Here is a 22,490-nt window from a genome sequence, read left to right as displayed (position 1 = left end):
GCCTAATACCCAAAAGTAAAGGAGGCTTAAGTTTGTAAAATTATGAAATTAATCATTTTATAAATGAAAAAAATAATATATGTTTTTTTTGCTGATATGTTGTAGTTATCTTATGTGAATAATGAAAATTTTGAATTCTTGTAAACAAATTAATAATAATAATAATAATAATAATAATATATTGCTTAACTTAAAATAAATAATATTTTTTTCAGTAGTTAAAAAAAATCAAAATTATGAATAAATTTTGTAAAACTTATCTAATCTGAAAATATAATTAAAAACCTAAGTCATTATTTTTTTATTTCAAGAGTTAAAGATAAGTTTTAAAAAGTTAAACCTTAATTAACAATACTATTAAATGTTTGAGTTTTCGAGCAAAAAGTTGGTAGATTATGTTTTTTAACTAGATTTTTTTGTGGATTTCATATATATAAAATTAATTTTAAGAGGTTTTATAAATATATAATTCTTAATATTAATATATTTAAAGTCCACCAAAAAGTACAACTAAAAGTACATTTCACCAACTTTTTCTTCATAATTATTTAATAAAAATTGTTAAGATTAATTTTATTAGACATATTTTTAACTCCTAAGATTAAAAAAGGACTTAGATTTTTTTTATTAAAATTTTTAGATTAAATAAGTTTTTATAAATTTTATTTATAATTTTGATTTTTTTGTCACTTTTGAAAATTAAAAAAAAAAGAAAAGAAAAAATTATTTTGTTTTAATTTAAGCAATATGTTATTATTATGTTCAAACTTTTTATTTTTCATACAAGATAATTACATCATATTCGTCATATAAAAATATAAAACAAAGAAATAGTTTTCTTTTTAAATAATGATTAATTTGATAATTTTACAAACTTGACTGTCTAAATAAGTAATAAACCATTTTAACCCCCAAAAAGTCAAACGTTAGTCATATTTTCGCTAGAAAATTGTCAGAGGGACCAAACTGAGACAAAACTTAAAGTTTAGGGTTGTTAAAGTTAAAAAATAAACTTGAGAAATTAAAATGATTTTTAACGAAAATATAAAGGATCAAATATAACACTTACCCTTATAACTTTATTAATAAAATACAGAAATTGATAGAAAATTATTTATTGCTTTTGACTATAAGCAAAAAAATTAAATGTAACTTTTAATTAAATAATTTAAAAGCAAAAATTATAAAATAAAAATATTTTTTTCAGTTCATTTTTTACAATTAATTGATAAGCGGTCGTTTTCAATGTTTACAACACCTCCTAAAAATGGATCCTACCCGGATGTACTGCCCTCATTGGACCCTACCCGGATCCGCCACAAACCCGACAAGATCACATTTGACAAAAGGAAAAGGAAAAGGAAAAGAGCAGAAATACATAAACAAAGAACCTTCGACGCTTCCATCCCGAGAGTGAAGCTTCATAAAAATGTCAATCGCCGGCGAATCACCGGGAGGAAAACCGCCTGAATATCCATCGGACGAGAGGATTCCGAAATTGCCTGGGGGAATCGAGGGGATTATTCTCTGGACGGACTACGCCGTGCAGCAAGCAGTGATTGCGCAGAAGACAGTCGAGAGCACTGTGGAGAGCGCAATCGAAGCCACCAGATCGCGAATTGATCGCATCCTCAACACCTCTTCGGCGCATTTCAACCAAACCATTGTAATGCTCTGATTTTTTTCCTCATGCTCACTGCAGTAGAAGAAACAAGGGAAGATTGTCAATTTTTGCTTTTGCTGTTCGCTGTGTTGCTGAAATAGAAAATGTAGATGCTTTTTACATAGGATTGTTTATGATAACTCTTGGAACTGGAAAATGTCAAATTAAATGTCCAAAAGCAGCGGAATTGTAAATTACATTTTCATGTGTTGGATTAAGAATTGGATGAGATCAAGAATTCCAAGAAAAATGCTAGAGAGAAAGGAAATTTGGAAATAAGAATGCTTATCTGGAAAATCTAAATTGAGAAGTACCGTGAAACTGTAGTTCGTAAAATATCTTCTACTTGTATAAAGTTTCTCAACATGAGTAGGGGATATACGAGTGTTTTCAAGAGAATAACTATTGGATTATAAAAACCATCGAATAACTATTGGATTACAGAAATCATTGACTCTTTTTAACTTGGAATACTAAAGAAGATGGAAATGCTAAGAGAGGATGACAAAAAATTTCCTAAGACTTGTTCCCATTTTATCTTATCTCAAAGCACACCTATTTTTTCCAGAGTTTGCTCTTTCTCTTGCTCTTCTTGATGTTCAAATAGAGAGGAAGTGTATTTGTTGTGAAATGGAAGGGAAATACTGCTGATATTGTTCAATTTCATACTATTCCGAGCAAGTATAGAATTGAGCACAATTGGAAAGGCATTCTTTAGAGTGAGGGTATATCAATTGATGCACTTCCTATCATGCATTAGATGTTGTATGTGGTCCAGTAAGGTTTTTGATATGCTTGGGTTTGAGTAACTTGTTACAGGATTCTTTTCAAGACTTGAAGTCTGACTATAGCCAATATGAGGATATTGCTTTTGGGAAGATTAAAGGTCTGTTAGAAGTAATTCACGCGGCATAAGTACATTCGCCTAAATCATTTACCAGTTAGTTCTCAACTCAGTTCGCGATCTTTGTGGAAACTATTAATTGTTTTGCAGAGGGCTGTCTTCTTGCCGCTTCACACCCATTGATTACAACAGGAGCTGTTCTTGGTGTGGGATTTCTGGGTCTAAAAAGTATGTTTAGTGCATAAACTGAAGCATCTGAAACCATACTATTTATTGTCCTTCAGTAGGCCTCAAAGTTTTTCTTTAAATTTATTTTGGAATTTTTCTGCAGGGACCAGACAATTCTTCTACTACAACACAATGCGCCTCCTTTTCAGTGAAGAGGTAATAGAGCAAAGATAGGCATTCTTATTGATGATGCCAAACTAATTTTTATTTTGCACAGCATTAACCACAGGAAAAGTTACTTGTTTTACCGCTTATATATAACTAATTTATCTGCAGAGGCAGAAATTAGTTTGATTAAACCATGTTTAGTGGTTAGAAACGTAGAAGAATGTGAGAATATTCTATTGAATTAGCATTATTTCCCATTGACATGGTGAAGTAAATCGATCAGCATACTGTGCATGTTGGTGTTTGAAAGTGTTTGACAAGGAATTGTGATGCTAACAAATGTTGTGTTGACAGACTTTGCTTTCTCGAGCTGATGCGAAAGTCAAGCAGTTGCGCCAATCAATTGATCTTTTGAAGGCTGAAAGTGAGAAATTGGAGGTATTATTTCTGCACAAAACTCTGTTTGCTTGATTTATGCTTTTATGTTGCATTTGTCATTGCTCCACATTTTGTTGAAAAGAATTCCATTCACAAGAGATGTTGAAGCTGCATAGATTATTTGCATTGCTCCTACTATCATCAACCAAGGAGAAAATATACAATGAGCATGAGGGAATAATTCCATATTGATCCTAACTAATACGTATGCTCCCATTCTCAAAATGATTTCAGCTAGAAGCGTATAAGTACTATAATACACCTCTCCATGTGTATCTGGGAACCATGTTTGTTTGGGATATGATTGGCAATTTGACAGCATACTCCTCATTTCCCTGCTTTGCTCCAGTGGTCTCATTGAGAAGGGTTTTAAATAGTAAGCGGTATGGAGGATTGAAATGGAAAGTCAACGTCCTCTCTCTTCTCATGTTGTTTTCTTTCCCTGATGCGTTTTCTTTATATCTTTTATCAAAACTTCCACGTGGATGAGGGTAGTTAATATATTTATACTAAATTTTCTTTATTTTTTGTTCTTTCCTATATTAAAAATTTTAAAACAGCAGAAGCAAGCTTGTAGCTTATCACTTTTGACTAGCACTTGAATTCACTTTGTCTTGCCTATGAAGCAGCTTGTATTCCAATATCACTGGTTGACTTAACTTATGTGCTTGTGGTATCAGAAGAAAGCGATGCAAGCTGAAGAAGACGTGGTGCGAGGAAGGACAAAACTCAGGTTTGTGTTTGCTATTGAGTTTTGTTTTCAAGCATATTTTATTTTAGTATTTATCTAGTTCTGTAATTATGCTTCCTGCTCAAATTTGTTCCTGACAGGCAAGCAGGAAAGCAAATACAAAGTGCCCTAAACTCTGCTTATAAGATAGAAAGGCAAGCAAGAGGTATGTAGTCTGCATTTCCTCCCCTGCCTGTCCTTGACTTTATGCACACACATTCACAAGCTAAGTTTATGTGGCATCTTTGATTTTAAGCAATTAAAATCTTCTCTATTCTCTGGACGAGTCATCTGATAATGCCATCTGATTGATTATAATCGTGTCAGGCTTGAAGGATGTCCTTAGAGAGCTTCCCAGTAGAGAATCATCGCGATTTCGAACTCAAGTGAGTGCTTCTCACCTTTTCTGTGAGGGGCATTTCTTAATGCTGCACATGTACATATTCAATCTTGCATGTCATGAGTTTCCATAGAGTGGGCTTGCGCATTGTTTGTGAAAATTATGGTATCAATTACAGTTCTTACTTAAAGCACTTAATAGTTTGTTCATTTCATAATACGGTGAGGTCTCTGTTTCTAGGTTAATAACGTTGCGAAAGAGGCAAAGAAAGAAAGGAATGCTCTGTCCAAGGAAGTCGCCAGAATCAGCAATCATGGGATCTCAGTCTGAACATCAATCATCTCATTTTGCATTCTCTCCATTGATATTAAGCCTATATTAGATTGTTGTTGAACTTTTTTGATGCTTTATATAGTAACTCAAATAAAAAGTTTGATTTCAAAGCTGTAGCTCAAAATTTTGCTATAGGACAAATACAGTCGAAATTCATGGATGAATCGACGGTCCTAACCTCTTCTTGAACAAGTAAAGATTTCAAGTGCGACTATGGAGGTCAAGTAACTTCCGACACCCTCAATTGCTTTTTATATTGCATGTGCATCTTTTCTTTCCTTGCCATAATCTTGCAGTCATGTATTTTATTCTTATGCATATCTTATGGCTGATTTATCGAAATTTTTACATTGGCATCCTGTGGTTGCATCGGATAAATGGTTTTACATTATTGCTTGCTGTTCCGCGGTAATTTTGAATCACCAGTACTGTTAAGGCAACCAGGCTAAAAGAGTTTTGATTTTATATTAGGATTTTGGCCAGAGTTTGGATCATTTCAATTGAAAACGTTGTTTTATTTCAGAAGTTTGTTGACCATTATTTCGCGGTACAAGATAAAATTTAGGATAAACTACAATGAGCTCTTTTGAAGTTCGGCATAATTGCAAATACTCTGATCTTGTAATTCGCCCAATCTACTAATCTCCTTTAGGTTTTTATTTATTTTTTTATGGTTAAATTCAATATACCCCTTGTGTTAGGGGAAATGAGCACTTTACCCCCCGTGTTATAAAAAATAGAGCAAAATGCCCCTAACGCGTTTTGTGTATTACACGCGCTATTTTTTATTTTTGACATTTAAATCCTTATTTAAAAACCGTTAAATTTTAATTTCAATCTAAGGTTTAAATTTAACTAATAAATTAATAGACTAGATTTTATTTCATTTGAATCAACGATTTAGATTTAACTAAATAATAAGTGAAACATATATAATTAAATTATATAAATAAATATATCTAGAAATATATGTACTTATATATAATATATATAGAAATATATCTAGAAAAATATATAAATGTATGTATATATAGAGATAGAGAGAGAGGGAGGTGGTGTCGGCGAGGAGGGGAGCAGCGGTGGCGGGTTGGGGAGGAAGGGCAAAGGGTGGTAGGCTGAGGAGGGGGTGGATTTGGGCTGTGGGGCTGGGGACGGGGTGGGAATGGGAGCGGGTTTGGGCGCGGGAAGGGGTAGGGGCGGACCTAGGCAGCAGGCGCATGGCCAGCGCAAGGGTCTTAGGGTGGGGGGGAAGGGGGGAGGTGTGGCCGGGCAAGCGGCTGGAGAGAGGGGTGGCTAGCGCAAGAGGCTGGGAATGAGGGTGCTCGGCGCGAGGGGAGAGAGTCAACAACAGGGCACGAGCGGAGGTGGTGGTGATGGCAGCCGGCAGTCGGAGGAAGAGGAAGAAAGTGACCATATATATATAAATAATGTATGCATTAATATATATATAATATAAATAATATTTTATTGATTAAAAATCAACCTCAGTTACAAAAGGAGAGTGTGTAATGCACTACTGGGTATAAAGGAGTATTTTTCTCTATTTTTATATAACACAGAAGGATAAATTACTATTTTAGCACATTTATCTTAACACGGGGGCAAATTGCATTTTTTTATAGCAAATTGATCAAAAGACTCTTATAAATTATGAATTATAATTGTATTTATTTTATTTTTATCCTTTTTTAAAAATAATACAGTAAGCACAGTATTAACAATTCTAACCTCCATTCAAGAATTATAGAATTTCATCAAACATTAAAAGTGTATTTATTGTATTTCAAATATCAAAAGAATATTCATAATTATACCAAATTTTAATTGGTCACGTTGCTATATATATCCTAACATTTAAAAGACATGTACAAATATCTGATCTTTGCCATAAAAATATGCACCAACCGTCAAATGTTTTGGATTACCATAAAATTTGTGTAAATGTGAATTTCAGAAAATGAACCTCCTCCAACGCAGTTGGCAGTTTCTCAACTAACAATGCACAGCCAAAAATGAACCCTAAACCCGCACCCCACCCCCAAAAATAGAGGGGGGAAATCATGATGCAACAAACTCGCCACCATCCTATTGCATTCATAAAAACAGAATGTTGCCAAAAAAATAACCACCGAAAATTTTAATCCTCATCATTCTGGTTTTCATCTTTAACCAGCTTGATCATGTCATCGATCCGAAGAATAGTAATAGCTGCCTCGGTAGCAAACTAACAAAAAAAGAAATAAGAAAGTATTGAATTAGCATTTTCACCTCACCAGATGCTAAGAACGTAAACATCAAGCATTAAGTTTCAGACATCATCAACCTGAATTATCTTTACTTTGCTCATTGCGGGCTCGATTACTCCTGCTTCCAAGTTGTTCCGAACAATACCTTTCATCAGGTCTAGACCCATGCTGCAACCATAAAATGAAGACCAATCAGACACCATTTCATACCAACTCCTCTGCTATGAGCAATGAAAATGGTATATCTATAAGCTGCAAATGATAACTGCACTCCATTGTCCTACCGTTGGCAACATTTTAGCTAATTGTTAAGAAGATCAAGTGTTCAAGAAACTTACCCCGAAAATATGTATGGCAGAATGGTAATATAGCAGTCGGTACCAAAAAGACATTCAATCTTGCATGTCAAGAAATTTCCAAATTGTGGACAATAAAATTGCAAATTACAACACAGGTTCTTCCACAGGTCACATATTTGAAACTACTTGAAGCAGCACCAAGCGACATGATCATAAAGAATAATATGCAATCCTTCAGCACCCAAAAACTAATAGTACAAGGAGGATTTAATAAATAATTGGGTAACTAATATATACAGCAGAATATCTAGGGTCCTTTAAACCTACTGCATTTTACTTATCAGCTCAGAAACCTCGTAAATCTCATATCTACACCATTAAAGACATGTGAATCCTAAAAAGATACTTATTATGATTATGGAAAGGGATAAATGACGCAGAATAAGCTCTGGGCAGCAAAATTGCTGGATCGTTGATTGTAGGGGCTGTTAGTTTGAAGATTTCTAATTCTCTCTTCGAGAACAACATAAAACAGAAGTACACGAAAGGTCTGGATCGTTGATTGTAGGGGCTGTTAGTTTGAAGATTTCTAATTCTCTGTTGGAGAACAACATAAAAGAAAAGTACACTAAAGGTAGCAACACAGGATATGTACCTTGACAAATGCTTTTTATCTGCCTTAGTTTGTGCAGTGTGGTGGTAAGCTCGTAATTTAGCAACTAACTCAGTAGCATCTTTAGCAGCATTTACCGCAAGCACCTAAAAATAGCAACATTCAGAATTTTTCACTTCAGACAGCAAGTGACAATCGATAAGATTGGTTACTGAAATGATTCAGGCACATTTGTTGGAGGACCTTTGGTATGATTAGTAAAGCTTCAGCAAACTCAGCAATAGCCAGCTGTTCCCTGGATCCCAAAGTTATTGCCAAATTCTCCAGATATACAGATAGTGCAGCCTCTACTGCACCTCCGCCAGCAACGACCTATATTGCCATGGCATTTGAGAATCCAAATCAAAATGTATCCACATTCTCATCATACGAGAATATTAACACACTAACCTGCCATGAATGTCTAAAAAAGAAAAAAAGAGTAAAATACTATCTGACCTCCACATTTCAAGAGGTGCAGTTTCTATCGGCTCCAAATGACCCAAGAAAATTTCATCTTACAATAATGTTAATCTTAATCTTAAAAAGACATACATATATGGCAATAGGGAAATATTCTGCTCAATGCTCAGACAGTAAAGGCAAAACGAGGCATCTTAGACAAACTTCTAACTAGGATAAATCAACAACTGCAGTCCTTACGTTATTAGATTCCAGAGTCCTTTTGACAATGCATAGAGCATCATGCAAAGCCCTATCCATCTCATCAAGCATGAAGTCATTGGCACCTCGAAGTATTAATGAAACCTGAAGAAAACACATCTCAAGGCAATAAATATAATCCTGTATGGGGCTACAACTTAAACTGATCTTCGTTTCAAAATGGAGCAATTTTTCCAAATAAATGGAAGAGTTGAAATAAGTAAATATGACCTAGTACCAGCACGATAGAAAGCAAAAACGAATTATAAGTAGCTGAAGCATTTCAATTGAGCGAAAGAAATTACTGATGATGTTAAAGAAAATATAACTCATACCGCACTTGTGGTTTTGGTCCCTTTAATCATAATCACATCATCATCAGCAATGCGTTCCTCCACTACTTCATCAGCATATCCTAGAAGTGATGAATCAAATGTTTCTTCCCCTTCCATATCTGCAAATGTGGAAACCTGTACGAGTGGAATTTTTAGGAAGAAAGTTTGCCTCTTAAAGACATTGACCAAATACATTAATCCATGAAACTGTTTTCCCATTTCCTACTTTAATCCATCCAGTCCGACCTACTATCAGAAACTATAGACTAGATCAGGAGTTCCCAGGTTGCAACTGTTCACCCTCGATCTTCTTCTGACATGATTACCAAATATCCAAATGTTTCATTAATTAAAAACTTCACGTTTACAGGTAAGCACATACTCGTCGTGTCTAAATGACTAAGAATGATGCCTTTTTATGATCTCACTTTGAGACAAATGATCAGAACATCAAAACAGAAATGTTCAAGGAAGAAAAAAGTACCAAAAACATTGCTTTTGTATGAAGAGCATAATTCTCAAGAATGGATACACCACGCCATGGCCATGACCTTATTTTTTAGTTTCCTCATGACTCAGACGATAGATAACAAATCGACTGCATTTAGAAGGACAGGATGACAGTAGAGAAACCTCCTTGTTTAACACTACTTGAGGATACAACACTTTCAGCTTCTCTACATGCTCATTCATTATTACTTTCTTGATCATCTTTGCTACATCCTTTCCTAATACGCAAACTGGATGGTAGGTTGTTTGGTGTAACCCCAATATTAAAACTGAAGTAGTTTGTTAAAAAGTATCCCATGATTGTGGAAATATATCTACAAGCCAGGCATTTGTATCATTTAAAGATAACATACCGCAGTTGCACCAGTCGCCTTGGCAACATGGCGCAGATCTTCCTTGCGGACACGTCTCACAGCTATGGCACCAGCCTCCACAAAGTACTGTTTACAGATAAGACAGGATTCAATTAAAAACAAATCCAGAAATAAGATGAAGAGAAGATGGAGATGGAAAAATTATGTGGATTCCTCAAAGGGTTTTCTGATTGGCATAATGCTATAAATTATCTTACATGCCTACAAGAGATGATTCTGACTTCAAAGCTATCCAAGATGATGCCAATCAACTAAGCTTCTTGTAAGAGAGGATTATCCATAACTAGTAATGATATTTCAAACATGAATCGATGGAAATGGCCAGAAATGCAGGTGGGAGCAGGAAGTTGGATGCTGGCCACTCTCATTACTGCATTGTTGAACTCAAGCTAAAACTTGGGGAAAATAAGAAAAGAGGTACATAAACAGGCATCCTAGTAATCTGCCACATGTAGCCCTCCCACCCCCCCCCCCCCCCCCCCCCAAAAGAAAAAAATAATTAATAATAAAATAATAAAGGGTGGAGGAGGGTGGAACCGTCAGACAGCATGCACTACCCAAAGATTATAGTTGAACCAACCATTTGATACGAAATTCAAAGAGTTAACATGCATATATCAACTTTACTGGAATTAAAGCTGAGAAAGAAGCTTGCCTTGAGTGCCATGTCATCAATTCCTTTTGTGGTTAAAACAACATTTGCCCCGGCCTTAAGAAGTTTTTCAATACGTTCTTTTGTCATGTCAGCTTCTCTGCAAGACAGCTTACATCAGTCATTACTAGATTACATGTCAAAAGTCTCAAAGACATTCTCTATTGGTAAAAATTGTTCCGCAGTGTACCATCACTTAGCATGCATAAGCAATTGAAAAGGGTGAGAAAACTAAGTTCAGATTGAAATACAAATTCTAGGAGATCAAAGTACTCAATTAGCTTAGATTTAAAAAGGCATTCTGCTTTGATTGAGCCAAATACACATGCTAACCACAAAAGATACAAGTACACACAACAAATTAATAAAAGCTGCATAGAATCATCCATATCGACTGTCTTCTTTTATGACACAAGCGTTTACAGAAGATAAATAGATAATCACCTTTGACGAATCCTTTCCAACTCCCTGGGGTCAGTAACCAAAACTTGGACTCCCATTTGCATCTTTGTCTTTTGAAGATTAAAATCAAGACAAGCAATTCTTGCTGGTGCAACCCTCAATGGCATCCCCTGTGCAGCACGGCCTGTGTTGAGAGCATATCCTTTAAGTAAATAGCTATCTCTGGCACTTTTCCCGTGCGCTTTAAGTATGTTGATTCCCTGAACATCAAGAAAATCTTCTGAACTTCCTTCTTCCAGATGAAAGGTTAAATGATAATGTAAGGCAAACTTCATTACGATTTTTAGGAGAATCCCTCTCTTCATACCCAGTAATCAATTCTGATTTTTATTAACCCTCTGTGCGCATCCAGGAGTAGATGCAGGACAGTGAAAAGGAAAAGAAACATCAAAGTAAAACTGGATTCCTCACACTTACCTCAGGACAACACAAATATCAATTTTAAGCATGGTTTAATGTGCCAAACATTGAAAAATGAATCTAAGCATTCACTATAATAGATGTCTCACAAAATTATATACTTATACTTGTACTATGATTTCCTGCATTTTTTCTTTAATCAGAAATGTCTTCATTAGCAATTTTTTCCGCTAAATCCTAAGATCCAAACAGAGTGTTCATTAAATCCACAAGATGTCTTTGATGAAGAAGATAATTAAGCACCATCGATTCTCCACAAGTAAAAAGAGGAATAAAATTTATGAAGTATCTGTACTGGAAACGCTGATGTACAGAATATGCATACTCATGGGAAAACAATCTCTTAGAGCGAGTAATGTCAACAATCACTAACAAGTTAATGCTCAACTGTGCACCACGGACCTTGATTGGATATTTAACTTCACCTCTTGCATTGGTCATCTTTACTGCTTGTACAGCTTCCACAACCTAAAAATGAAATAAGTTGTGTTATGTCTTCAAAATGAAGAGAATGCATATTGAGCCATGAGAATGGAGAGCCACAAACATGAAAAGAGTATGAAGATTAGATAAGCAGAGTGTAATGGGTCAACATCTGACACAATAAGCATTCTAATCCAGCAATAAAATAAAGCAAAAAATTACAGATAAATCTGAAAACTTAGAGATATTATCTTAATTTACTGAACAGGAACAGTCATAAATAGACATTACTGCTCCTGATGCTTATGGCCACATTAGAAATGAAAGAGAGGTTATTTGGAAGCTGTATCGTGCTTTGGTTAAACATCAAAAGGCAAATACTGTGCTACCAAATAAACAGGTTAAGCAGCTGATGAAAAGAATGCTTAATAGATGACCACTTTCCTCTCCTCCCAACCCAACGGAAGAAAGTATACATATGTGTCTGTGTGTGTGTCTGCATGTGTCTGTAAGAATAAAGCAAGAGCCAGTGAATTGGCCACCAGATGGGAGACAAGAAGAGATGCAAACTGTTGATGAAATGCCCATACAACATGCAACTTGTGGGAAAAGGTAGCACTTGATGCCATGCACTTTAACAAAATTCAGCCCAACAACTTAGACAGTGGCTCATCTATAAGAAAACCAATAACTCCATTGTCCATCCATTCAGCAACTTACAAGATTTGCAAAGAAGTCGCTATCACCACCTATCAACTTCGAGGACATGCTGGTCTTGGCGCAGTTTATAAGAGAATCTTTACCAAGCTTTTCGACCTAGCATACATATGAAAAATATGTAAGCTAGAAGACGTCAATGCATTACATCTTCTAAAAACCTAGCAAGAAAATCCTGTAAACGTTTTAGCTCTCTTTGGGCCGTTTACAGATTCAATATGCATGATATTATATGAATGTGAATATTTAATTTTCTAGAGAAACAATAGCTAGGAGCGCATACCTTCACAGCAAGTTTTTCATCAACATATTTACATGCTTCCCTCATTGCAAGCTGCCACAAAAGTTTTATGCAATTACAGATACCATGAGCATGCAGCAGAGTCGATTTAAAAACAAAAGATAAAATAAAAACATTTCATACGCACTCTGTATCCGCTGATTATTGATGTTGGATGTATCTTATTTCTCACTAAATCATTAGCTCTCTGTAGAAAAAGAATGTCAAAATATTAGTACTTATGATAATTTCCCAAGGACTCAAACCAGAAGCACAAGGCAATAGAGCTGTTCAAATAATGCAGCTAGGATAGTAGTACTACCTTAAGCAATTCTGCAGCTATAATGACCACAGAAGTTGTTCCATCTCCAACTTCTCGGTCCTGAAGTTCGGCCAACTCAACAAGAACCTGTGATCATTAGAAGATGAAGGTCAAAGATAAGACTCAAGTTACTTAAATCACGGATTTATAAAACACAAAGAAATGGTCCATTCACCTTGGCTGCTGGGTGTTCCACTTCCAACATCTTCAGTATTGTGGCACCATCATTAGTAATCGTCACATCACCAATATCATCCACAAGCATCTGTAAAGTACCATAACTGGGTGATGAACAAACATACTGCTACTTCAATCATGAGCAAATACAAAATTTAGCTAATTAGTCATCTCCAAACAAAATGAGCTATGTGCATCTTTTTCATGCCAATAGTGGGCCAATCACTGGTATTCACAGAACTCTAGCACCAAGCCAGGAATTTCAACACCATGTCCACCTTAACCCTATGGATGCAGACTTCCATAGTAAAACGAGGAAAAAAAAAATTCTATAGTATAACAGAAGTCTAACCAAAGAAAAATTTCAAACTCCAAATCTATACAAATCTACTACACACTAAGACACGCCTACTTCAAAAATGAAAAATTAAAGCAAAAAAAAACATACCTTATCGAGGCCAACAGGACCAAGCGAAGATTTGACAATGTTTGCAACCGCCTGGCACGCCACCACTGTTGGAAATAATTTGACAATGTAGAAAATTTTAATACTATATGTAATTGTGATACTTTATATAATATATATATATATATATAAAGTTATATTGAGATATGGTTATAAACACAAATCACACAATTTTCACAACAACCACTGCACATTTCAAAAGGATAAATAAATAAATAACAAATGACCAAAATTACATGTATTCATAAACACCAGAAAGAGAGAAGCATGCTCGCATACATACAGACAATTACAGTTACAAATAATCGCACATTCATACGTAACAAATACGAACAACGTACCGTTTTGAGTGCGAACATCCTGTCCAGATTGGCGTTCGCCGGAAATATCTGGTGCCTGTACATTAATCGCCATTCTGATTTATTCAGATAAAATCCTAGATCCGATCCTCGGCTGCTTGTTTCAGCTGGATGGAACAGAGCTCAAGAGTGGAGCAGCTGAGAGCGGGAATGCAGCTGAAATTTGCAGACTACGCCTTCTCTCGGCTCGGCTTGGCTTTCTCTTCACAGAATTCAGGGCTTAAGACAATAGATAGAAACCTCAGTGTGTTTGGGAGGGTTTGAGCAAAATCATTTGAAATCAAACGAGGCGTAATTTACCAACTGGGCAATTTGGGCTGTGCTTGGTTGAAATGGGCTGGGCTCAGTTTGAAGCCCAATCTCTTGATATTAAGTTCCTTTCCAAAGAACCAGACAAGTCCAGTGGGTCATATTTATTGGGTTGGATGCAGGGAGATTAGATACTAGGGATAGCAGACGAGTGGACCTGGCTCACGAGCTTAGTAAGCCGGTTCGATTTTGACCTCAACTCGAACTTGAAAAATTCAAGTTCGAGTGGAGCCAGCTCGAGGTCGAACTCTTAACGAGCTCAATTCTCTCTGTTCATCAACTCACGAACTGGCTTACGAGCTTTCTCTATTTTTTTTATTTTTTTATATAAATTTATATTTATAAAATTTTTATATATTTAATTTTATTTTCAATACTTTATAAATTTTATACTCAAAATTGACTATGATGCATGCGATTTTAGCATGGGTCTAAAGGTCTTGGATCTTGATGTTAGATTTGGGCTAATTGAGTGAAAGTTTTTGAAAAAGAAGACATGCAAAACAAAAGGTTAGCAATATGATGCTTAAGTTAGTTTCGAATTTAAGAATAGATGAATATAAAAATAAATTATGACGAGAAATTATGATAAAAATGAGAACTCTGTATGTAAGAGGACGAAATTAGAGTAGTAGAGTATCAACAAGGGAGGTTCTCGAGTGTCGAAGGAGACTGTCTGTTGAGGGGTACCTCCTCTATTTATAGAGGGGGAGTCCCTCTGTGCTAGGAGTTTTGGTGAGAGTGATCCGCATTCCCAGCGAGGAAGGCGAGATTCAGGAGGGGATAAGGTTGCACCTTATCCGTTCCTTAAGCAGTAAGTTTTTGGATGAAGGGGGACTCCTTCTTTGTGCAGACTCCTACCTAGTGGGGAGTACTCTTAGGTTGAAGAGTCCAACCCCTTGAGGGCACCTTCCTCCCTTCAGACTGGCCTTAGAAATATGCAGCAGGCCTTCGTACTAGGCCTCCTTCTTGGGCCAAACTTGCAGGCTTTATCTTTAGACGGGTTTTGAGGTGGGGCGCTCCTCCTTGGGTCTAGCCCAACAAGCCTTCCTCTTGGGCCGATCTTGAGGAACATGCCTCCTTCTTGGGCTCATCGTATTTGGCCCATACCCATCATTCAGCCTGTCCACTCTAAAGAGGAAGGATGTCTCCTAAATTCTTAGAGAAGAAATACTTGTCTCGTTGGAAGGAGGGACTCGCCTGCCTTTAGAAGAAAGGAAGGCATCTCCCAACTCTTTGAATGGGGGTTAACGAGTGCCTTTGGTGCCTACTCCAGTATAGGGCTTTATTTTATGCAAGAGAATATTAAATAAAAAAGACATGTGTATATTACAAATAGATATCGCACGGAGCAAAGTTATTGTGCCTCCTAGGAGGAGGGCTTATTTGAGAGAGGGCCCTTCTTGGAGTAGGCTTAGGAACCTCATCGAAGGAAGAATAAGGTGTCCGCTGGAAGCAGGGCTTAGATGCCTCCGTGGAGGAGGACTTAAGTGCCTGCACGAGACAGAGCTTATGAGTCCTCCAAAGAAGGACTAAGTGCCTGCCCGAAGAAGGGCTAAGGTGCCTATGTGGAATACAGGGCTTTTGTATCTGTGTGGAAGACAGAACTTTTACTTCCTCGTGAAATCCTTACAAGCAAAATATGTTAACATATTGAAGGGATAAAATAAATCTCCAAAATTATTAAAACAAAAAGTACTCCTTGATGAAAGCAGGTACGTAAAGATTTAATTCGCTGAGGAGGATGCCTGCTTAGGGGCAAGGCTTATTCTGTGAAGGATGCCAGCCCTGGAGAAGGGCTTATTTTTTGAAAGGGATGCCCCCTTGGTGAAAATTATTTTTTGGTTTTTTAGGGGGATGCCTGCTTCGGGACATAGCTTATTCTTAGAAGGCGTTTGGGTGGAGTAGGTCCTCGTCCTCTTGTTCCTTACATTTTTCACCAAGGACAACATTCTTGTACTACCTAGTCTCCTTCCTCTTTTTCTCCACGACTTTCCTTCTTGGCCGCCTGGGTATCTTCCATGTTAATATACTTGGCTATGCGAGCCAAGAGGCATCGAACTTTGGAGTAGGGTTCTTGGCCAGGGACATGAAAAAGTCCCCATCTAAGAGCCCTTGCGAGAAGGTGCTGACCTTGACCTCTTGTGTGTCGGAGGGTACCTCCAAGGCCGCGGTGTTGAACCTCTGCAGGTACTCCTTTAACGGCTCATTATCCCTCTAGCGTACGATAAAGAGGTTGAGCTTCGTCTTTCGAAGCTTCCAGCTGCTGGCGGATTGGTGTAGGAAAACTTCTGGAAACTTCTTATTCCTCTAGGGCGCAACTAGTTAAATCATTCTTGCGCGGCCCTGACGAAGGTGGTGACAAAAACTTGACACTTGATCCCATCTGTATACCTGTGCAACAAAGCTGCATTTTCAAAACGCGAAAGATATTCTTGGGGCTCAGTTGACCTTTTGTACTCTGCAATAGCAGGAGTGCGATAATTTGCAGGGAGCTCGTCCGCCATCACAACGTTTGTGAAGGGGACGCCCTACTATTCTTCTCTTGGGACTCCTGCTACCTGGTGTTGGACATCCTGGAGGCCTTTTTGGAGGCACTCCAGTCGAGCCAGCCACTGTTGGGGAACCTCCTGGGGAATCGCTAGGGGGAGCCCTTGTACCATGGTAGGCGGGGCCCTTGTCACAACGACGCCTTTTCCTAAGGGACTTCCTTTTGTTCCTCCTTGAAGGGTGCCTGCTTCCAACGCAGGGGCTGAACGGGCAGGAACTAATATCGCCATCTACTCCCGCACGGCCGCTGCAACCACTTGTTGGATCATGTCCAACAAGGCTGGGGAAAGTTCACCTGATGTAGTGTCAAAGGAGGTGCTTCCCCTTGGAGGATCAGCCAACGGCTCCGTCACTCTAGGAGACAACATCGGAGCTGGGAAGGCTGGGGTTGACCCTTCTATTGGTGCTAGGGAGGCCCCTGCAACAACCTGTAGAGGCTGATTGTTGATGGGTACCTCCACAGTCTTCTGCTTGTTACCGGGATTACTGGGGCTCTCCATGGTATCTCATGCATTTAACTCAATTTCCCACAGACAACACCATTGATGCGTGCGATTTTAGCACGGGTCCAAAGGTCTTGGATCTTGAGCTAGATTTAGGTTAATTGAGTGAAAGCTTTTGAAAAAGAGGACCTGCAAAACAAAAAGTTAGCACTCTATAAAAATAAATTATGACGAAAAATTATGATAATAATGAGAATTCCATATGTAAGAGCACGAAATTAGAGTAGCAGAATATCATCAAGAGAGGTTCTCGAGTGTGGAAGGGGGTTGTTTGTTGAGGGGTACCTCCTTTATTTATAGAGGGAGAGTCCCTTTGTGCCAGGAGTTTCGGTGAGGGTGATCCGTATTCCCAGAGAGGAAGGCTTGATTCAGGAGGGGATAAGGTTTCACTTTATCCGTTCCTTAAGTAGCAAGTCTTGAGATGAAGGGGGACTCCTTCTTCGTGCAGACTCCTACCTGGTGGGGAGTCCTCTTAAGTTGAACAGTCCAACCCCTTGAGGGCACCTTCCTCCCTTTGGACTGGTCTTAGAAATATACAACAGGCCTTCATACTGGATTCTTGGGCCGGCACCTTCCTCCCTTTGGACTGGTCTTAGAAATATACAACAGGCCTTCATACTGGACCTTGTTCTTGGGCCAAGCTTGCAGGCTTTATCCTTAGACGAGTTCTGGGGTGGGGGGTTCCTCCTTGGGCCGAGCCCAACGGGCCTCCCTCTTGGGCCGATCTTGAGGAACATGCCTCCTTCTTGGGCTCATTGTATTTGGGCCATACCCATCAGACCATATATTACAATTACTAATTAATACATATATTTTATATAAAAAAAAATCAACAACTTAGTAAATTATAATATTTTTTATGATTAAAATTATTATTTAATATGACACATATAAATTTTATATTATATTTAAATATATTTGTATTGTGTTATACTTTTTTTAAATTGACAAGTAATTCACTTTTGATTTTTTTTATCTATTTCTGAGTTTTGTATTTATATCAAGATACATACTATGGATTATGCAATCTATTCTACTACTTAAATTTATGTCGAAATTTAGTGATTCCTGTGAATTAATCTAAAAATAATGATAATAATAATAGTGATGGGTGAATAATTTTAATTATTTTTATTATTATCTTATTATATATATAATGAGATCAAAAAGTTTAATCGACAATTACGAAATCTTAAAATTCGACCCAATTCATACCAAATTTATATATATATATATATAAGACTGTGTCCATTAGATCATATTAGACGTGATTTAAAATCACATGGTCTGATTCAACGATACACCGTATTGAATGATTATTCTTATATTTCGAGTACAATATCTCGACATCCATATATCCAATTAGTCTAAAACTTTACCAAATGCATTTTTCTATAAGTTTGATCATATTTAATGGTTTGATCTGAATTTTGATGGCCCGATTAATATATGTTGTTCAACAATGTAAGATGATAGTTACTTCAATGTAATACTAACATTTAAATGTATAAATTTATTGCAGATTGTGAACATATATTAATCTCAACTATAAAATATTTTTTTGTATTTCAATCGCATTATTCCAGACAATGGATACTTTTTTATAATTTTAAATTATTCAGCATAATTTTTTTTCGTATATTTTACTAATTATATTACTACTAAACTAATTAGTAGTTTATATTTATAATAATAATTTAAAATTTCGTACTTTGTTTTGGTATATTTATAACATATTATACATTATGCAATCTATTTTATTATTTATAAATTTATGTAAAAATTTGGTAATTCCCATGATTTAATCTAATAATAATAACAAAACTCACCTCGAGCTCGAGCTCATCATATAGGAGTCGAGCTCGAGCTCGAGCCAGACAACTCAAAATGGAGCTTGACTCGTTTACACCCCTATTAGATACTATGTGGCTATCTGTACTTTATTATTAAAAGAGGACTTTCTTTTGGAGTCTCATTTTTTTGTTTTTTTAATATTATGTCATCATTTTTTTAAAATTTTTTCCATCATTTTAGTGTCATCATGTTGTCTACTCTTCTCAACTTCCACGAATTTTAACTTTCTTATCTTTTCTATTTTAATATTTTTAATTTCTTTCGTTAAAATTAGAAAAATTATATTTTTAGTCCCACACTACAGAGGGTGGTGTCACAGCTCACGGGCTTAGTACATTTGGTCTATGGGCTAAAAAATTGTAGCAATTGAAATTAAAAAAATGCTATAATTTTTATCTTATGGAACAAATGTGTTATAATTTTTGTCACATGGAATAAAAAACTACCAACTTTTTATCCTATGTGATCAAATTTACTAAGCCTAAACTGTAGGATTGAAAGTGTAACAACCTCTATTGTGTGGGACTAAAAGCGTAATTTTCTCATTAAAAGTAAAATATAGTTTTAAAATATAATTGCACATTTCATTGGCGATAGACATTGTACGTCTATGCAACTTTAATGGGTAGTTGACATAATTGCCAAGTCGATTGAACTGATTCGCAAGGAATCGTCATATAAAAGCCCTTGAGGCTTGGTAGGTATGACTAGCATTCTTTGACTCCGATAGTATGGGACTTGAGGATCCACGACAGTCACATACATACGATTGTTATATCTCGAGCCTGGTGAGAGATGATTGTGTCTTTGATGTGGTCATTATAAGCCTTGTCCAGTGTAGACAGAGCATGTGGTGAGGACGATGGGTTTCGATATAGAATTCGTCACCTATCAGTAAATGGCAGTTAAGTCTCCTAAGTGCCTAAGATGCGTTTGAAGCTCTTTAAGTTTGTGGCTACAGCTATTGGTCAAATAAGGAATGATTTCCTACCTCGGTCAATATATGTCTCGAGTATTAAGCATATCTGTCTAGTTCAGGATGAGAATCGACGCTCAATTTCATATCCTAGACTTAGATCAGAGACAAATAATGAAAGGACAATTCCTATATGGTACTTGAGAGTCTAAATAATCATGCCAATATTCACCTAGTTTCTAGTGTCACATACTGTTGCTAAATGACCACCCATAGTGGCGAGTGCTTTTGAATTAATGGTTAGTTAGAAGTAATTAATTAAATTGGATTTAATTAATCAATTGTGTTGGGCACAAGTCTAAGTCTAGTTGAGGTTGAACCTAATGAAAGATTGCATGGTATGGCTCGGGAACGCGCTAGCAGAAGCGATAAATAAAATGCATAATAATAAAATTTGAAGCGTAAAAACAAATGAGTTCAAGGGGTCTACCCTTGGAGTTTTCGGGCATTTGATATAGTATGAAAAATTACGCAACAATAAAATATGATCATACGAGGCTATGGTTGGGAAAATAAAAGTAGAAGCGAAAATTAAAATCAAAATTTACCTCTTAAATTTCAAGCTTCAAATTGATTAGTTTCATTGAACGTTCACCCGATATTCCAAGGTAGGAATCCTCCAAAGATGATCCACACAATACTGGAAAACAAGCCCTTGATTCCTTCTAGTTCCTTTACTAGAAGGAGTCAAGATCGAAAAACTCACCCTAGGTGAGATGAGAGGGGAGGCCAAATTCATGGTGATGGAAGAGCATTTTTTTTTTTCTTATATTGTATTGTATAATGAATTATTACCCTAATAGTCATACACTAAATATATTTTATATACCTTGAATACATAAACAAGAATGTGTCTAGATACATTCTATTATCTATAAGGTAACTCTTCAATCCATTCCAAATAGAGAAAAGTCTAATTATGACCAAGCTAGCACTTTCCATAAATGCAATTCTTTAGTCAACTTTCCCTCCATCAATTTTTCTGGTGCGCCTTAATCATTTGGGCCGATTTTATGTAGAATAAATTCAAGGTCGAATGAATTTTAATTTAATTTAATTTAATAAAATTCATTTAATTGCGCCCACTAGGTATTCAATTTAATTAAATACTCAAGCCCAAACTGTCTCTTATTAATTAATGAAATCCAATTTATTAATTAAATAAAGACAAGGCCAATTTAAATTAATCAATTATTTTAAACTTGGGCTATCCATTCAATGGACCTCATGTGTGAGTAATCCAATTACTTATATCTTATAGAATTATTTCAAATTAATTCCTTGTTCTTTGTCAGTGATTTGTGTGTGGCTTTTTAAGTTCATCTTTCAACTAGACTTGGGCTACTGTCCAACACTATTATTAATTAAATCTAATTTAATTAATATTTCTTGATTAACCCTTAATCAAGAAAGCCCATCACCATGGGTGGTCGTTTAGCAACGATCCATGACACTAGAGACTAGGTGAATTTTCGTGAGAATATTTAGGCTTCTGAGTCTATACGGGTACAGTTCTTCCATCTACCGTCTCCCGGTCTTAGTCTAAAGTATGGAATTAGGTGTCGATTCTCATTCTGGACTAGGCATATATGCTTAATACTTGAGATCGCATTATGCCAAGTTTCTCGACATAGGAACCTCCTTTCCTATTCAATCAACGAATGTGGCCACAGATTCATGTTCGTAAGCGCATCTCCAAGTGTATAGAAGATACCTCTATCACATACTGACAAGGAACGAATCCTATTCGTGGAACTCACCATGCTCGCTACATGCTTCGGTTGTACTAGACAAGGCTTATGATGATCATGTCTGTGACACAATCACCTCTCGTGCAAATCCAAGATACAGTCATCGTATGTACGTGACTGTCGTGATTCCTCAAGTTGAGGACTACTTTAGTACTATTGGAGTCGGGGACTCAAGTCATACCGACTAAGCCTCTAAGGATTCCATATGATAATCCACACGAGTTAGTTCAATCAGTTGAGCACCTTATCAATAACCCACTAATATTGCATAGACGTCCAACGTCTATCACCGATGAAATGCGGCACTTATCCAATGAATGCAATACTCAGTTCAAGTCTTAGTAAGACTCTCGATGCCCAGTCTCGAGGTCTTTGACTTGGAACGTTTCAAACCAATTTCCAAAGTTGGCTTCATAGCCGCCATCTAATGCGTAACCTAATTACATGGGTTATTAAGTGGTCTGTGGGCATTTATTGTGACGTCAAAGCAATGCTTAATGTAACTT

At 36.5% G+C, this 22,490-nt stretch overlaps 2 protein-coding genes across 2 annotated transcripts; one reads left to right on the top strand and one right to left on the bottom strand.

Annotated features, from left to right (window-relative positions):
* On the top strand, positions 1,366-4,938 carry LOC105173298. Its single transcript, XM_011094991.2, has 9 exons — positions 1,366-1,666; positions 2,483-2,549; positions 2,658-2,735; positions 2,839-2,891; positions 3,198-3,281; positions 3,962-4,014; positions 4,113-4,177; positions 4,339-4,397; positions 4,592-4,938. Exons 1-9 carry the CDS (start codon positions 1,430-1,432, stop codon positions 4,679-4,681), a joined length of 786 nt encoding a protein of 261 aa, XP_011093293.1. The 5' UTR covers positions 1,366-1,429; the 3' UTR covers positions 4,682-4,938.
* LOC105173297 (T-complex protein 1 subunit alpha) lies at positions 6,581-14,319 on the bottom strand. The gene is made up of 17 exons (XM_011094990.2): positions 14,024-14,319; positions 13,665-13,729; positions 13,215-13,304; positions 13,040-13,126; positions 12,866-12,925; positions 12,721-12,771; positions 12,441-12,536; positions 11,700-11,765; positions 10,860-11,077; positions 10,419-10,515; positions 9,743-9,829; positions 8,880-9,014; positions 8,545-8,649; positions 8,086-8,214; positions 7,885-7,988; positions 7,008-7,098; positions 6,581-6,908 (listed from the first exon to the last, which is right to left on the bottom strand). The coding sequence occupies exons 1-17, from the start codon at positions 14,094-14,096 to the stop codon at positions 6,822-6,824; spliced, it is 1,641 nt and encodes a 546-aa protein (XP_011093292.1). The 5' UTR covers positions 14,097-14,319; the 3' UTR covers positions 6,581-6,821.

The sequence above is a fragment of the Sesamum indicum genome, linkage group LG11 (genome assembly GCF_000512975.1).
Source record: "Sesamum indicum cultivar Zhongzhi No. 13 linkage group LG11, S_indicum_v1.0, whole genome shotgun sequence".
In the NCBI taxonomy this organism is placed as follows: Eukaryota; Viridiplantae; Streptophyta; class Magnoliopsida; order Lamiales; family Pedaliaceae; genus Sesamum; species Sesamum indicum.
Note: the sequence above shows the minus strand (reverse complement) of the source record. Positions and strands in the feature narration are given on the sequence as shown.

Excerpts from the sequence above, each read along its gene's own strand:
- LOC105173298 (XM_011094991.2), top strand. The coding sequence starts at position 1,430 with ATGTCAATCGCCGGCGAATCACCGGGAGGAAAACCGCCTGAATATCCA. Across the intron at positions 2,736-2,838 it reads GGGATTTCTGGGTCTAAAAA|GGACCAGACAATTCTTCTAC; the intron begins GTATGTTTAGTG and ends ATTTTTCTGCAG. Across the intron at positions 2,892-3,197 it reads GCCTCCTTTTCAGTGAAGAG|ACTTTGCTTTCTCGAGCTGA; the intron begins GTAATAGAGCAA and ends TTGTGTTGACAG.
- LOC105173297 (XM_011094990.2), bottom strand. The coding sequence starts at position 14,096 with ATGGCGATTAATGTACAGGCACCAGATATTTCCGGCGAACGCCAATCT. Across the intron at positions 13,730-14,023 it reads GGATGTTCGCACTCAAAACG|TGGTGGCGTGCCAGGCGGTT; the intron begins GTACGTTGTTCG and ends TATTTCCAACAG. Across the intron at positions 7,989-8,085 it reads CTTTACTAATCATACCAAAG|GTGCTTGCGGTAAATGCTGC; the intron begins GTCCTCCAACAA and ends TGCTATTTTTAG.